This window comes from Aspergillus multicolor, assembly GCF_047715735.1.
Source record: "Aspergillus multicolor strain CBS 133.54 unplaced genomic scaffold BDW74scaffold_2, whole genome shotgun sequence".
Lineage (NCBI taxonomy): Eukaryota > Fungi > Ascomycota > Eurotiomycetes > Eurotiales > Aspergillaceae > Aspergillus > Aspergillus multicolor.
Window position 1 is genome coordinate 2,175,983 of NW_027395953.1, and position 14,632 is coordinate 2,190,614.

Below are 14,632 nucleotides of genomic sequence, written 5' to 3' on the forward strand. Positions count from 1 at the left end.
ATTCTACCCGCCCCAACCGGAAGTCGAAACCCTATACAGATATTCTCACCGAAAGGAAGAGATGCGATTACTCTGCAGATGCTATCTCCAGCATATCGAACCAAGATAAACACAAATCAGTTTGTTTGCCATCTCATGATATCAGCATCCCGGGGAAGATATGCCTGCAGCTGCATGTGGACCCCATCTCGGGGTGGGAACCGGGCCCGGCCCCCTCACCGGGAGGCGATCCGGTCTTGATAAGATATGCCTTGGAGGGGTGAGGGGTTCACTGCATCTTGTTTTCCTCACTCTACATTCGAGCTCCTCAGACTGCGCTACTATCGGTTTACTATACTCGAAAAGAGAGCCCAGGGAGATATACACAATGTCCAAGCAAAACACCCTCTGTATCCTGGGCTGCGGTTCGTCCCCAAAACACTATATCCGACTCTAATCATTAAAAGACATGCTAATTAGCTGGAAGGAAACCTCGGCACCGCAATCCTCTCCTCCCTCCTCGCAACACCGGAGTCGTCGCAACTGTTCAGCGCTTATATCGCCTGCGTCGGGAGCAAGACCTCAAAAGAGCGCCTGAGCGCAAAGTTCACCGAACAAAAGGACATCACAATCTCAGTTGGGGACAATATCACTGCCATCAAAAATGCCGACGTCATCATTCTAGCCCTCGATCCATCAGTCATCACCTCCGGTCTTACACAGCCCGGATTCCAAGAAGCGCTGGGCGAGAAGATCCTCATCAGCGTAGCGGCGGGATGGACAGTGACCAAAATCGAGGAAACCATCTACGGCCCCAACACAGCAAACACCAACGACGATGAAAAGAAAGCAAAGGCGACGATAATTCGCACTCTCCCCACGATTCCCGCGCTGGTCGGGCAGTCCCTCACAGCCATCGAAGTCGATCCCGCCTCTCCACCAGAATCCTCTGCACTGCAACTAACAGAGAAGATCTTCTCGTCCATCGGGTCGACACTTACTATCCCACCATCTCTAATCGACGCCACAACAGCGGTGGCTGGCTCAACACCGGCGATGTTCGCGATTATCGTGGATGCAATGGTCGACGGGGCTGTTGCGGTCGGAGTGCCAAGGCCCATGGCGCAGGCGATGGTTGTGCAGAGTATGAAGGGCTCCGCGGAGATGATGCAGAGTGGTTTGACGCCGGCGGAGTTGAGGGATCAGGGGACCAGTCCCGGGGGTTGTACGATGGCGGGTCTTATGGTTATGGAGGAGAGGGGGGTTAGAGGGGGTGTTGGGCGCGCGGTGAGGGAGGCGGTTAGTGTTGCGAGGAGGATGGATGGGGTTAGTCATCTTAATGATACTAGGTAAATAGAGGTATATTATGATGAGGACGGGAGAATTTGGGGGGAAAACACTTATACTATCTGTTTCAAAGAAGTATCATCCACATTCGTACCCATGTCAGTCTTCCTCAATCATGATATCTGTATAGGCCTAAATAGCATCTCGACCCCAGGCCATCTCTTTCACATCCTCAAACCATTGATATGATAGAGGCATCTATTTGTGCTCAGCAATGTAATCCTTGATATTTGGCCTTGCCTCAATCGCCTCCTGCAATTTCACCAGGGACTCAGGAAGCGACTCCTGCTCACTTCATCAGCACTCATCGCCCCATTTTTCACTTGTATGGTACTAGTATACGTACCGGCAAAGTCCCCGTCCTCCTCTCATTATCAATACTCTGATACACCGCGAAATCGACATACGTGATGCGGTTGCCAAGGAGATACGGGCCCCCACGCTCAGCGTAGTACCCCCCAACGACCTTGTAGTAGTCCGGGACGACTTTGTTCTTGTACTCGTCGCTTGCGCCTTTTAGGGCGGCAACCCACTGGCTCCGCCAGTCGATGTACACGTCCGCGACGGCGTCGACGATGTATTTCTCGAATGAGGTCTCGCCGTCGTAGGCGCCGAGTTCACGGGCGAGGTAGCGGAGGGTTGGGATGTGCTGTTTGCTATGTTAGTAAATGCGCGCAGATGGGTGGTAGTGTAGGCGCAGGCGTACCTGGGTATATATTTTACCCTCGTACTCAAGTGCCGGAAGCAGGCCGGTGCGTGTCAACCCCTGCTGCGTGAGTTCGGCGCTCTTGGCAGGCCAGGACTCGTCCCAGGGGTAGCGGGTGTCTTTTGCGGAGATGGAGGCGTCTTTGAGGAAGAGGCTGTGAACGAGTTGTTAGATGCTTGGTGGTTATTACATAGGCAGCCAGGTTGAAGGTGGGGTGGGGGAAGGGAGGGGAGGGGTAAGTAGGAGGACAGACTTGAGCACTTCGCCGCGGCCGAGGCGCCCGATGTCGAGGTAGTGGTAGGTTGTTTGGGACATTGTTCTTGTAACCTCAATGGAATTGGAATTTTAGTGATGAGGGATTGCAATGGAGGCTGTTCTGAATTGTTTCTGATGATGGTGGTGGTAGTGGGTCGTGCGGGGCTACCTTTATGTACCTGAGCCGGCCGGGGGGATGAGAGGAGGACCCAGTGGGATGAAGAATGTGGGATGCCGAACGCTGATTCATCTGGACTACGTAAAATGTCTGAGACTTCCACGGAGTATGAAGGCGGATCCCAGTATAACTCTAATTGAATCAGGCATACACCGAATACGAGTATGCAAACACCGGTGGTGGGGGATTGGATGGTTCGGTATGATCTGCGGTCAGCATGCAAAAGCGGTATGTGAATGCTTAGCCTATACAAAGTCAGTAGCCTATGATCTATCCATGTTGTTACTCTGCTCCAGAGATATCACTGAAGGACGGACTGAAGATTACCACTCGCACACCGACAATGCAAGTCAAACCCCGAGCCTATTAATGGCCATTATTAAATAGAATTGGATGGGGCTGGGATGTGATGTCAAATATATATATTGGGCGCTTTGGCGACAAATCTATGAAAAACCCACACTTCATTACCTAGGTACACAGAAGTCTCGCCATTAATAGCTATCTACCGGATGGTGTTGGAAGCTCTAATATGTAGTTCCGTCAATGTAGCTTGTCTCAGGTAGGGTGATAGTGAACATTCAAAGTCTATGGATAGAGCCTAGAACCAGCAAGGCTGAGAGTCTGCTGTGCCAATAGATCTGGAACATAAATTAGTTAGTTATAATGAATGCTGACTGAGAGCATTTGTAAAGCTGACCGTTCTTGCTCATCCCACCTGGCTTTGATTCGTTGATATCGGGATACGGGAGCCCCTCATCTGTCCTACTACAGCTTACACCTTCTATCACATGCGACCAGTGCAAGACTGCTGCAAGGCCTCAGCCCCTCAAGCTTGCCTTTTGACTTGAGATCTGCCTGGAGCTTCAGATTTCACCCACCTACCTAGGTAAGTATGTTCATACCCCACATCGTTGGTCCATACTCAACATTAAATCGCCCCGCTTATCCTACGCCAGCAAAGCCACCTACGACCATCGCACCTGACACTTGAGCGGCATCGAGATTATGGCAACGGCACTGCACGGCTGGCACCCGGGCGAAACCAAGCTCCACAACCTCCTCAACTTCCCTGAGAGCATAGCGTCAAGCTACGTCGCCATCGAATCCCAGCTCCGAGAACAGCACCGCACCTTTCATACCTCGAACCTGCCATTCATCCCGATCACTGTCATCGATAAAGATGGTCGGCCATGGGCGGGAATCGCTGCCGGCAGATCTGGGGAGATTGGGTTCGTGAAGAGCCCCAATACCAGGACGCTCGATTTAGAGGTGAAAACATGGGATGGAGATCCTCTTGCTGAGCTTTTAGAAAATTGGAATAATAAGGGCGAGGAGGAGAGAGCGTTGACGGCGGGGCTAGGCATTGAGTTTAGCACCAGACGGAGGAATAAGTTTGCGGGGGCGATTCGCGCCACCGATGCTGCTGTAGGCGGGAAGGGGGAGTATGTGGTGAGGGTTGAGGTGAATGAGGCTGTTGGGTGAGTTGCCCCTCCTATATACCCCTAAGGACAGACTGACGAAGTAAACAGCAACTGCCCCAAATACATCAACACCCGCCAACTATATTCTTACCCAGATACAAATCCCACAATTGCCTACCAGGTGCCGCCAACGTCGATGCATATGACCTCCCCCCTTCCGATGCCGGTAATCAATATGATAGGATCCGCCGACACAGTATTCATAGCATCGGTCTACAGATCGAATCCTAGCACAGCCTCAGAATACCCCTCGCACGCGGGGATGAATGCCCGTGGCGGACTACCGGGCTTCATCCGCGTGCTGCCCAGCGATGGGAGGACAATAGTGCTTCCTGATTACTCGGGTAACAGATTCCTCTCGTCGCTCGGAAACATCGAGGCGAGCGGCCTGGCTGGGTTTACAATTGTTGACTTTGAGACCGGCGACGTGCTTTACCTTACTGGCACGGCGAAGAATGTTGTTGGAGACGAGGTGGGCAAGATTATGAAGAGGCATGCTGGGACAGTGACCGTACTCGAAGTCACTGGCTATACACTGGTCAAGGATGCGCTTCCGGTACGACAAGCACCAGGATCGGTAGTTGGACAGAGTCCATATAGTCCAAAAGTAAAGTATCTAGTGGAGGAAGCTGATGAACAAGGTGCTGGCGATGCTACTCACAAGGCAAGACTCGAGAGCGCCCGACAACTTTCCCACGATCTTGCTGTCTTCAGATTCGAAGTCGAGTCTAATACACCTGAAGCTAAACCGCTAAAAATCCTCCCCGGCCAAGCCATCGTCCTCGACTTCATGGACTGGCTCGGCCCACCGACCTACCAGCACATGGCGGACGCTGCGCCCGGCTCCATCAACGACGACCGAGTCCGGACGTGGACTGTCTCCAGCGCTCATGAAGACGGCAATATAACGTGGTTTGAGCTGACAATACGTGAAATGAAGGGCGGTGCAGTGACCGGTGCCCTGTTTAGGATTCTGCGAAAACATCCTCGGACACTGAAGCACCAGGTTCACATCGGTGATTCTGTGGTAGCTGATATCATCGGGGTAACGGGGGATTTCGTCATCAGTAACGGTGAGATTGATGTCCTCTGGGTTGCTGGTGGGATCGGGATCACGCCATTCCTGGCGATGCTCGATGCATTGGTTTCAAGGGGTGAGAATGTCAGCGGGGATCTTATCTTAGCTTTGTCAACTCGGGAGCCAGATATCATGCTCGAACTGCTAAGAAAGCATTTGGAAATATTCCCGAAGAGCGTTGCGCTCACTATTGACCTGTTCACGCGGGCTTCAGTCGAAGCTGATATCCAGGCGCCCGCTTTCAAAGCGCCGAATATCATAACACGGATACACGGGGGCCGGATTGGACCGGAGTACTGGGAGTCTGTCCCCAATAATAAAGAAGTCTTTATCTGTGGACCGAATGAGTTTGGGAATGTGGTGGTTGAGAGTCTCAGGGCTGCGGGTGTACCGGATCGGAAGATTCAAAGAGAGGGGTTTTATTAGCAGCACTTACCATATCTTCATCTACCATACATAATGAATCTTCAATATTCAATATTCAATAACGTCGATATCGATTTTGTCGTGGGTTCTGCTTACATACCTGGGTGGTTCGTATAACAGTCCTCTCTATTCTCCAACCAAACGCGACGCACCAGTCATATAATTCATAAACCCATTCATTTCATCATTACATCCAACATCTATATTGATGTGTCAAACCATATCATGCAAAGCCCCCCTCAACCCCATATTCACCAAACAGCCCACCCCAAACGCCGGCACAATCCTCGCACACCGTACAGCCGTCGCAGAGCCCAAATCCCTCCAGACCACCGCCATCCGGTCCCTTACCGGAGCCCTATACTGGCGGTTATACAAATCCAACCCCAACAAATGCAACGGCGTCGCAACAAGCTGCGACAGAACCGGAACGACAAGCTGCGTAAACACGGTCTTCGAATACGGATGAGCCGCCAGCGAGTCAGGAATGAGATCCGCGCACTCCTGCGCGAGCGTGAAACTACCGTAGATCGTTACTGCGTCGCGGATAAGTAGGGTTGCCGTCGCAGCAGCCGACCCTGTCCTCTTCGGCGTGATCGGTAGAGCTCCAACTTTCGTCGCTGTCTTTGGCACCTGGGTTGCAGCTTGTGTCCCGAAGAACTGCGCAAACCGGATATCCTTCCACACGCCCAGCGGGATATTCACGGCGAATGTTGCGGCGAAAGTTAGGGCGCCTGAGATAGACGGGTGCGAGTATTTTGTGACTGTCTCTGTGCCGTTCGCGACGGTGTATGTGGCTGCGTAGAGGGCGAAGACGTGTCCGTGGGGTTTGGAGAAGAGGAAGCGTGTTGGGTGGGAGAGGGCGCGGCGGGTGTGCTGGTACAAAGAGGGGAGGATTGGTTTGTTGGTTGAGGCTTTTTCGACGAGGGATCTTGGGTTCTGTTAGTGATTGATTGAACGTTTCTGGAGGGGTCAGGCTCACCTGTCGATTATTGCGACTGTTGGCGAGACGAGGAGTGCTGCGATTGTTGCTGCGGTCAGGTCGCCCCCGAGCAGTCGCCAGTTAGGGCTTCCGGTCGCTGCGGGCGGGAGGTGGTGGGTTGGGGGTTGACTTTCCATCACGACAGCGTCCATCTTGTCTAGTCGATCTTGTTTTCTTCAAGGGAAAGATAATAGCGACTTAGTCATTGAAATCATATTCTCTGTATCTCCGCCACCTGCACGAGTGCGTATCACGGCACCCCTCCCGTGGTGCAGATGCGCGATAGCCAGCGCTGCGATGCGGGGAACCTTTAACCCTCGGGTGCCCTCCCGACTCTCCAGCAGCTCCCCCAAGGATAAAGCTGCTTCTTTTCTCGACTTGTCAATTCATTTTTCATCTTTCTTTCTTCTCACACAGCATCATGTCTAGCAGGCTCCTCACATCCAGATTCTCTTCGGCCTCGGCCTCTGCGCGCCTGCAGGTGCGTCTCCGGCCTCAGACTCAGATTCGGGGCAAGGCCACTGCCCCGTTCAGACTCCCTGATGCACGGAATGAGCCTAACGTATGTTCTCTTCATTCTCACCAAGTTGGGTTCCCTAACTAATGGGCGTCGACAGCCAACCTACACAAAAGGTTCCCCTGAGCGCCTGAAAATCGAATCCGCCCTCAAGACCCTCCGCGCCCAACTCCCCGTGCAAAGCTCCATCTACTACAACGGCAAGGCGCAGTCCGCCTCAACATCATGGGACCAGCCTCTCCCCGCCGAACACGCCACCACATTCACAAACTACCCCGTCGCGTCGAAGGAGCAGGTCTCTGCCGCCATCGAGTCCGCCCTCAAGGCCAAGAAGGACTGGGAGAACACGCCCTTTGTTGATCGGGCTGCGATCTTCCTTAAGGCTGCGGAGCTGGTGACGGGGAAATACAGATATGAGCTGATTGCGGCCACCATGCTGGGTCAGGGGAAGAATATCTGGCAGGCGGAGATTGATGCTGCCGCTGAGCTGGCGGATTTCTTTAGGCTCAACTGTAACTTTGCGGCGGAGTTGTTGGAACGCCAGCCGACTAGGGGGACGGATGGGATGTGGAGGTATTTCTTTTCTTCCTCTATAATCCCTCACTGAATACTAACGATGTGACAGCCGCATGGAATACCGACCACTAGAAGGCTTCGTCTACGCCGTCTCCCCCTTCAACTTCACAGCCCTGGGCGGCTCTCTGCTCTCGGGCCCAGCCCTAATGGGCAACGTCGTGCTCTGGAAGCCCTCCCCCTCCAACATCTACGCCAGCACATTGATCTACAAGATCCTCCTCGAAGCCGGCCTCCCCGCGGACGTCGTGCAATTCGTCCCCGGCGACGCCGAGCAAATCACCGAGATCGCGCTCTCGCACCGCGACTTCGCCGGCCTTAACTTCATCGGCTCGTCGGACGTCTTCCGCTCCATCTACGCGAAGATCGGCGAGGGAATTGGAAACAAGACGTACCGCGAGTTCCCGCGCGTCGTCGGTGAAACCAGTGGGAAGAACTTCCACCTCATCCATAATACCGCCGACATCCCGAGCGCGGTAAACCACACTATCCGCGGGGCGTTCGAGTACCAAGGCCAAAAGTGCTCTGCTACCAGCCGGGCATACATCCCCGCCTCGCGCGCGGAGGAATTCATCTCCCTCCTCAAGGCCGGCGTGCAGGAAATCACCATCGGCAACCCCGACAAGGACCTCGACGCCTTCATGGGCCCCGTCATTCACCGCCGCTCCTTCGACAAGATCAAGTCCATCATCGACGAGAGTAACGCCGATTCTTCGTTGAAATTACTTGCCGGCGGAACCTACGATGACTCGGTCGGTTTCTACGTCAACCCCACCGTCTACCAGACTAACTCCCCCACGCACCGCCTATTCAACGAGGAGATCTTTGGCCCTGTCCTTGCGGTGTACGTGTACCCGGACAACGAATGGAGTTCGCTCCTCGAACAAGTCGACCAGGCCGGCGGCGGTTTCGCACTAACCGGCGCGGTCTTCGCAACCGATCGGAAAGTCATCCGGGAAGCGGAGGATGCGCTGCGCTACAGCGCGGGCAACTTCTACATCAACTGTAAGACGACGGCGGCGTTGATTGGGCAGCAGTCTTTTGGTGGTGCACGGGCGTCTGGCACGAATGATAAGGCGGGTTCTTCGGATATTCTGAGACGCTTTACCAGCCCAAGGATGATTAAGGAGGAGTTTTTCCCGCTGGGTGGGTTTAAGTATCCTAGTAATGAGTAGATAGGTAGATTTGGAAGTTGGAATGGGCTTGGATGATGGGATGTATGCGTATGATCGTTATGAGATAAAATTGATGCTTGTTTGATTCTTACTGTACGCCTTTTTCTCTTAGCCCAGGTACGACAATTTGCTTGAAAGTTTATAGTGGAAGGGTCAGCCACCTTGATTGGGACCTCACCATCTCAGAGTCTTACCTACAGTATCATAGCAAGAATTGAATTTAGCCACCTCATTCCACGACCATTAGGCCAATGCATCCTACCTCGCTTAGAGCAGCTTGGAAGTATACGGAGCATATCCGATAACCCCACCAGAGCTCAGCTCCCCTACTCCACCGATAAAGCTCGCTATCATTATCACTATCACCACAAACGCGGGGTCCTGGGTCCCCCTCACCGGCCCCCCTCCCGGTCCTTATCGCGCTGCCCATCCAGCCCCCCGGCTTCCCTCCCGAGTCTCGACCATCACGCCACGACAGCATGCATGCCTAGCTAGGTATATAACTACTCCGCAGGCACCGTTCACTACCCCTACCTTTACCTTATCCATTGTACATTTTATAAACCAGTGGAAGTGAGCGACAATGACAGTCCCAAAGACCACCCCCATCGCCATCATCGGCGGTGGCGCCTTTGGCCTCTCCACAGCCCTGCACCTCGTGCAGAACAACTACACAGACATCACGGTCTTTGAACAAGATGAACAGATCCCCCCGCGGTACTCGGCCGCCAACGATCTGAATAAGATTGTGCGCGCGGAGTATGAGGATAAATTTTATACGGATTTGACAATTGTATGTCCCGGACAACCCTTTCCTTTACTTTCCTACAACTGAGTAAAATTGAGTGGGTGTTAATGTTTTGTTTTTGTGGTAGGAAGCAATCAACACCTGGAAAACCCCCCTCTTCGCGCCGTACTTCCACCAAACAGGCTTCCTGCACTGCGTGTCGGGCGCCGCACCCAGCAAAGCCGTGGACACACTGAAGCGGTTCCAAAACGCCGCAACATCGCACCCCACCATCGCGCCACACGTTGTTCAACTGAACGGACCGGGTGATATCCGCCCCTGGTTCTGGCAGTGTGATGGCCCGCTTCCGGGGTGGAAGGGGTACATGAACCGGTACGACGGGTACGCGCACTCCGGTAACGCGCTGGCCGGTATCTATCGCGTTGTTCAGAGTCAGGGCGTGAAGTTCTTACTGGGTTCGCAGACCGGTGGTGTGTCTGAGATCATCTACAAGGAGTCCAAAGCAATCGGAGTGAAGACACTCGACGGGAAATTCCACCCCGCGGGCCTGGTAATCGTCGCCGCCGGCGCAGGCGTCGGAAAAATCGTGCCTAGCCTCGGCACGCAAATCGTCGCGAAGTCCTGGTCCGTCGCGCACGTTCTGCTCTCTGACGAGGAGACCGCTGCGCTGCGGGGTATACCGGTCACATACGCGCGAGACTTCGGGTTCTTCTTCGAGCCGGATCCCAAGACAAATCTGCTGAAGATCTGTCCGATGGGCGGGGGGTATATCAATACAGACCCCGAAACGGGGGTGTCGCATTCACCGTTTCCGGGGAATCTGGAGAGCGTGAATGGGTTTTTGCCAGAGGAGGATGAGGGGCGGATTAGGAAATTGTTGCAGCAGACCCTGCCTGCTTTGGCTGACAGGCCGCTGGTGCGCAAGAGTCTGTGCTGGTTTGCGGATACGAAGGATAGTGATTTTATTGTTGATTTTGTGCCTGGAAGCAAACAGAGTGTGGTTGTGCTCTCGGGGGATTCGGGGCATGGGTTTAAGATGTTTCCGATTGTTGGGCAATGGGTTAGGGATCTTCTTGAGGATGCGGATGATGAGCAGAAGGTTGTTCGCTGGAGGTGGAAGGAGGTGGCGGATGAAGGGCGCAAGGAGAATTGGGGGGGTGATGTTAGTTGGAGGTTGGGGGAGAGCAGGGAGTTGAGGGATGTGCTGCCTGGGCGGACGAAGCTGTAGTCAATTACTCGATGGCTTCGTATATGTGTTTTTACAGATATTACGAGATGAGTTTGTTCTAATGTCATGTTGCTGTAATACTATACGATCGAGTCCGGATGGGTTGACTTAGGGCTAGCCGAGCCTGTACCCTACCTTGATAGTGCTCAGCAATGCCCCGGCGCAACGCATCTGATCACCTGCCCTGATGTTCGTTTGGACTCGGCCTCTCAAGTCGATAGCCACTGTAGAGGGGGTCCGATGATGCACGCTTCCAATCATCGTGAAGTTCTCCGAGGAAAAGGCTACTCCAACTCCAACTGCCTCGGACCACCCACCCGTCGATAGACGCCCTCGGCAGACGCCCCGAGTCTCGGACCCGTCCCCCGTCGCCTACAAGAACTACGGTATCATATCGTGACTCTCTATCTATAAGCACCCCGCATCGAGTCCATTACCCCTCCAAGAACTACACCGTCCTGTACTCATTGTCTCGGCCGCCATACATTCTCTCCCCCTCTCTAAACTTCAACCAACCCACAGTCACCAAGATGTCAACCACTACCACCACAATCACAACAGCGCCCTCACTCTTCACCAGCGCCCCCTACATCCCACCAGACGCAATCTTCGCCCTAACAGCCTCCTACAATGCCGACCCGTTCCCCGACAAGGTGAACCTGGGCCAAGGAACCTACCGCGACAACACCGGGCAACCCTGGGTCCCCCCGTCCGTCCTCGAAGCCCGGAAAGTCCTTCTCGAAAAGGGTCTATACCACGAGTACCTCCCAATCCTCGGACTCAAGGGCCTACGAGACGGCGTCGCGAAACTCGTCTTTGGAGACGCGTATGAAGGACTCAAAGAGAAGCTCGCGACATCGCAGGCTGTGTCGGGGACGGGCTCGCTGCATCTCGCTGGTGCGCTGATCAAGTATGTTACGTCGAAGGATACAAAGAGGAAGGTGCTCATCCCGAGCCCGACGTGGTCGAATCACCACCTCCTCTTTGCGAGTCTCGGGTTTGAAGTCGTGGAGTTTAGATACTATAACGCGCAGACTAAATCCCTCGATATCGAGTCGTATCTGGCAACACTGCGCTCCGCAGAGTTCGGGTCCGTGATTATCCTGCATGCGTGCGCGCATAATCCCACGGGTCTGGATCCATCACCGGAGCAATGGAAGGAGATTGGAGCCATCATCAAGGAACGTGGTCTGTTCCCTGTTTTTGACGCGGCGTATCTGGGTTTCAACTCGGGTGATTATGATCGTGATGCCTGGGCGATAAGATATTTTGTGAATGAGTTGGGTGTTGAAAGTGCGGTGTGCGCGAGCTTTGCGAAGAATATGGGGCTCTATGGTGCGTCCCTTACATAGCCTCCCCATCACTTCTCTATATATCCGTACGGCTAGAGAGGAAGAGACTGACCTGAATGGTGCAGGCGAACGCGTCGGCGCCGTCATAATCGCCACCCCTGATGCTGCGATCGCAAAAAACACACAATCGGTGCTGGAGTCGCTGCAGCGCTCGGAGATCTCGAACCCACCGGCGTTTGGTGCGAAGATCGCGGAGACGGTGCTGAGCGACGAGCGGCTGAAGAGCATTTGGTTCGAGGATCTGAAGACGATGAGCGGGCGGATTGCGGAGATGAGGAGGGCGCTGTTTGAGGGGTTAAATAAGTACTGTATGTCACCCCCTTTTGCTCTGTACTAGAAATATGGCAGAGGGGTGTGGATATGGCTAACTCTATTGCACTGTGTAGCACCCGAGAACAACTGGGACCACCTGGTTAGACAGTCGGGGATGTTTGGATTCTTGGGGCTGAGTCGGGATGTTGTCAAGACACTCAAAGGTCAGTCTTACTTATTATCATCTCTTATAGCTTGTTGCTAACTGAATGATATAGATGAGTACCACATCTACATGGCGGAGAACTCGCGCATCTCAATTGCAGGACTGAACACGGGGAACGTCGAGTATGTGGCCAAGTCCATTGGGGAGGTTCTTGCCAGGGGCAGTGAGATATAACAAGATATTGGACATGATGCATGGTTGGACTAGAGTGAATCACTCTTCGAGAGTTTCTCTGCTTCTCAAGCACTCCATCCTCCCTTCCAATGATTCCTTCCCCTAGCCAAGCTAGCCAACCCTAACCCTACTTAGGTACCGACCTTACTTGTGGTGGCGCTTAAGCAACACTCAACTTAAAACCCCCCCAACTCAACCGCGTAAACACACCTCCAGAGTCATACTGTTCCTGAACCCCCTTGAGCCTCCTCACATTCCCCTCCGGAAACCCCGCAAACGGATCCTGCCAGTCGCCCGCATCCCCCATGTACACAAACTCCGAAGCAAGGCCCTTCTCCTTGTTGAGTCTGTGGATCCGCTCAGAGAGGAGCCGAGACCACTGCTCCACGCGTAGACTGTCGGATGCTCGGGTCCAGGAGGTGCTGAATTGCCATACTTCACATACGAATATCAGCAATGCTGCTAGAGGTTGGGATAGGGGAGGGTGGAAAGGGAGGGAAGAGGGTGAGAATACCAATAAGCGCCTCCTCCTCAAGCCCCCAGACATTTCCAACGCCGTTATCCTTGCCAGCATGCACGGAGCCAGGCGAGACGTAGTTCGGTACGAATGTGGGGTTCAATCCTTCGACGTCTGCGATTTGGGCGACGGCGTCTTTCCAGATGTTGTAGATGGCGATGAGCGCGTTGGTGTCGGCTTTGATGGTGTGGTGGGCGAAGACGATCCTGCACTCATCAGTATTTCCTCCAACGTGTTCAAGTATCTTGAAGATAGGTAGGGTGTTGGGCGTACCTATACTGCTGCATCGGCGTCTCCAGGCTCTCCGCCCACGCTCTCATCGTCCCAACAGAATTAATAGCGAACGACGAAATCGCCGTGAAATTTTCAAACCTTGACGGCGCAGCACCAGGCGCAGTAACACCCTCCTGCACACCCATCAAAGTCGCAGACGTAACTCCCGTAGTAACATTAAACCCAACAGTGGCCACCATCCCCGCCGCAACACTGCTATCCTGCACCTTCGACGCCTCAACAACAGCCCCCAGAAACCCCGGAACCGCACTCTCATTAAAGCTCTGAATCGTCCCGCTGACTTTTCCCTGTGGAACAGCATGCGTCTTTAGAACGAATTTCGTCACAATGCCAAAGTTATTCCCGCCGCCGCCCTTGAGCGCCCAGAACAGGTCTGGATGTTGGGACCTTGAAGCGACAACCCGTGTCCCATTCCCCAAGACAACATCGTAAGAAAGTACATTATCCATCGCATACCCGTATTTATTGTTGAAGTAGTGGAAGCCACCGATTAGTGTGAGCCCCGGCACACCGATTGTCTTTAGGCGGCCGCCGATCGCGATCCGGCCTGTGGGTTCGAGGGCAGAGTAGATGTCGTACCAGGTCCGTCCGGGGCCGACGGAGATTGTGTTTGTTGTGTTGTTGATGCTGAGCTCGTTGAGGTTGCTGAGGGCTATTAGAACGCCGGCGTCGATGTTGTTTGAGCCGGGGACCTACACACCACCCGACCGCATCGTTAGCGTGACACTGGGGAATCTTGGGAGGGGAGCACCAGGGAAGACGTACGTTCTGATGCCCACCACCGCGCACAGCAAAATGCGCGTCGCAGGCGTTAATCACCTGCAGTGCGGTTGAGACTTCGTTCGCGGTCGCGGGGAGGAAGATGCATGCTGGGGAGAGGGCGGCGCGAACATCCCAGTATGCGTCTGTTGCTTGGGCTGTGTAATGTTGCGAGCCGGGGAGGATTAGGTTGGGAGGGTAGGTGGACGCTAGCTGTTCACAGGCGCATGACGAGGATACGTCACGTCGCTGTAAGGCCCAATTTGCGGCAGCAGACGGAATGGGCTGAGTGAGGAGGGCAAGCGACAATGCTACAGTGAGCTGCTGGAGATGCATTTCGCCAGCAAAGATCAAGCTAGTACCTGAGCAATTGGAGCTTGGA

The 14,632-nt window shown here is 53.9% G+C and overlaps 8 protein-coding genes across 8 annotated transcripts; 5 read left to right on the top strand and 3 right to left on the bottom strand.

Moving 5' to 3' along the window:
- Positions 1–367: 367 nt before the first annotated feature.
- Positions 368–1,332, top strand: BDW74DRAFT_173840 (pyrroline-5-carboxylate reductase family protein; the record flags this gene model as incomplete). Its single annotated transcript, XM_073727881.1, has 2 exons — positions 368–404; positions 467–1,332. The coding sequence occupies 2 exons, from the start codon at positions 368–370 to the stop codon at positions 1,330–1,332; spliced, it is 903 nt and encodes a 300-aa protein (XP_073589109.1).
- Positions 1,333–1,363: 31 nt separating this feature from the next.
- Positions 1,364–2,510, bottom strand: BDW74DRAFT_51506 (glutathione S-transferase). The gene is made up of 4 exons (XM_073733021.1): positions 2,286–2,510; positions 2,033–2,186; positions 1,673–1,975; positions 1,364–1,611 (listed from the first exon to the last, which is right to left on the bottom strand). The coding sequence occupies exons 1-4, from the start codon at positions 2,345–2,347 to the stop codon at positions 1,525–1,527; spliced, it is 606 nt and encodes a 201-aa protein (XP_073589110.1). The 5' UTR covers positions 2,348–2,510; the 3' UTR covers positions 1,364–1,524.
- A 963-nt stretch (positions 2,511–3,473) lies between these two features.
- On the top strand, positions 3,474–5,453 carry BDW74DRAFT_173842 (uncharacterized protein; the record flags this gene model as incomplete). Its single annotated transcript, XM_073727882.1, has 2 exons — positions 3,474–3,946; positions 3,998–5,453. The coding sequence occupies 2 exons, from the start codon at positions 3,474–3,476 to the stop codon at positions 5,451–5,453; spliced, it is 1,929 nt and encodes a 642-aa protein (XP_073589111.1).
- Positions 5,454–5,666: 213 nt separating this feature from the next.
- Positions 5,667–6,587, bottom strand: BDW74DRAFT_165441 (uncharacterized protein; the record flags this gene model as incomplete). Its single annotated transcript, XM_073726415.1, has 2 exons — positions 5,667–6,384; positions 6,436–6,587. The coding sequence occupies 2 exons, from the start codon at positions 6,585–6,587 to the stop codon at positions 5,667–5,669; spliced, it is 870 nt and encodes a 289-aa protein (XP_073589112.1).
- A 269-nt stretch (positions 6,588–6,856) lies between these two features.
- BDW74DRAFT_173844 (uncharacterized protein) lies at positions 6,857–8,700 on the top strand (the record flags this gene model as incomplete). The annotated part of the gene is made up of 3 exons (XM_073727883.1): positions 6,857–6,997; positions 7,053–7,519; positions 7,578–8,700. The coding sequence occupies 3 exons, from the start codon at positions 6,857–6,859 to the stop codon at positions 8,698–8,700; spliced, it is 1,731 nt and encodes a 576-aa protein (XP_073589113.1).
- Positions 8,701–9,278: 578 nt separating this feature from the next.
- Positions 9,279–10,676, top strand: BDW74DRAFT_186402 (NAD(P)/FAD-dependent oxidoreductase; the record flags this gene model as incomplete). Its single annotated transcript, XM_073731257.1, has 2 exons — positions 9,279–9,493; positions 9,576–10,676. The coding sequence occupies exons 1-2, from the start codon at positions 9,284–9,286 to the stop codon at positions 10,674–10,676; spliced, it is 1,311 nt and encodes a 436-aa protein (XP_073589114.1). The 5' UTR covers positions 9,279–9,283.
- Positions 10,677–10,828: 152 nt separating this feature from the next.
- Positions 10,829–12,680, top strand: BDW74DRAFT_165443 (uncharacterized protein; the record flags this gene model as incomplete). Its single annotated transcript, XM_073726416.1, has 5 exons — positions 10,829–10,838; positions 11,238–12,011; positions 12,094–12,336; positions 12,415–12,504; positions 12,559–12,680. 5 exons carry the CDS (start codon positions 10,829–10,831, stop codon positions 12,678–12,680), a joined length of 1,239 nt encoding a protein of 412 aa, XP_073589115.1.
- A 160-nt stretch (positions 12,681–12,840) lies between these two features.
- Positions 12,841–14,586, bottom strand: BDW74DRAFT_165444 (FAD-binding oxidoreductase; the record flags this gene model as incomplete). The annotated part of the gene is made up of 5 exons (XM_073726417.1): positions 12,841–13,115; positions 13,195–13,403; positions 13,471–14,183; positions 14,257–14,499; positions 14,566–14,586. 5 exons carry the CDS (start codon positions 14,584–14,586, stop codon positions 12,841–12,843), a joined length of 1,461 nt encoding a protein of 486 aa, XP_073589116.1.
- Between the last annotated feature and the right edge of the window lie 46 nt (positions 14,587–14,632).

Bases quoted from the DNA above. Each gene is read 5' to 3' on its own strand.
- BDW74DRAFT_51506 (XM_073733021.1), bottom strand. From the start codon at position 2,347: ATGTCCCAAACAACCTACCACTACCTCGACATCGGGCGCCTCGGCCGC. The intron at 1,976-2,032 runs GTACGCCTGCGC...CATAGCAAACAG, and splicing joins AGGGTAAAATATATACCCAG to CACATCCCAACCCTCCGCTA. The intron at 1,612-1,672 runs GTACGTATACTA...TGAAGTGAGCAG, and splicing joins GGAGGACGGGGACTTTGCCG to GAGTCGCTTCCTGAGTCCCT.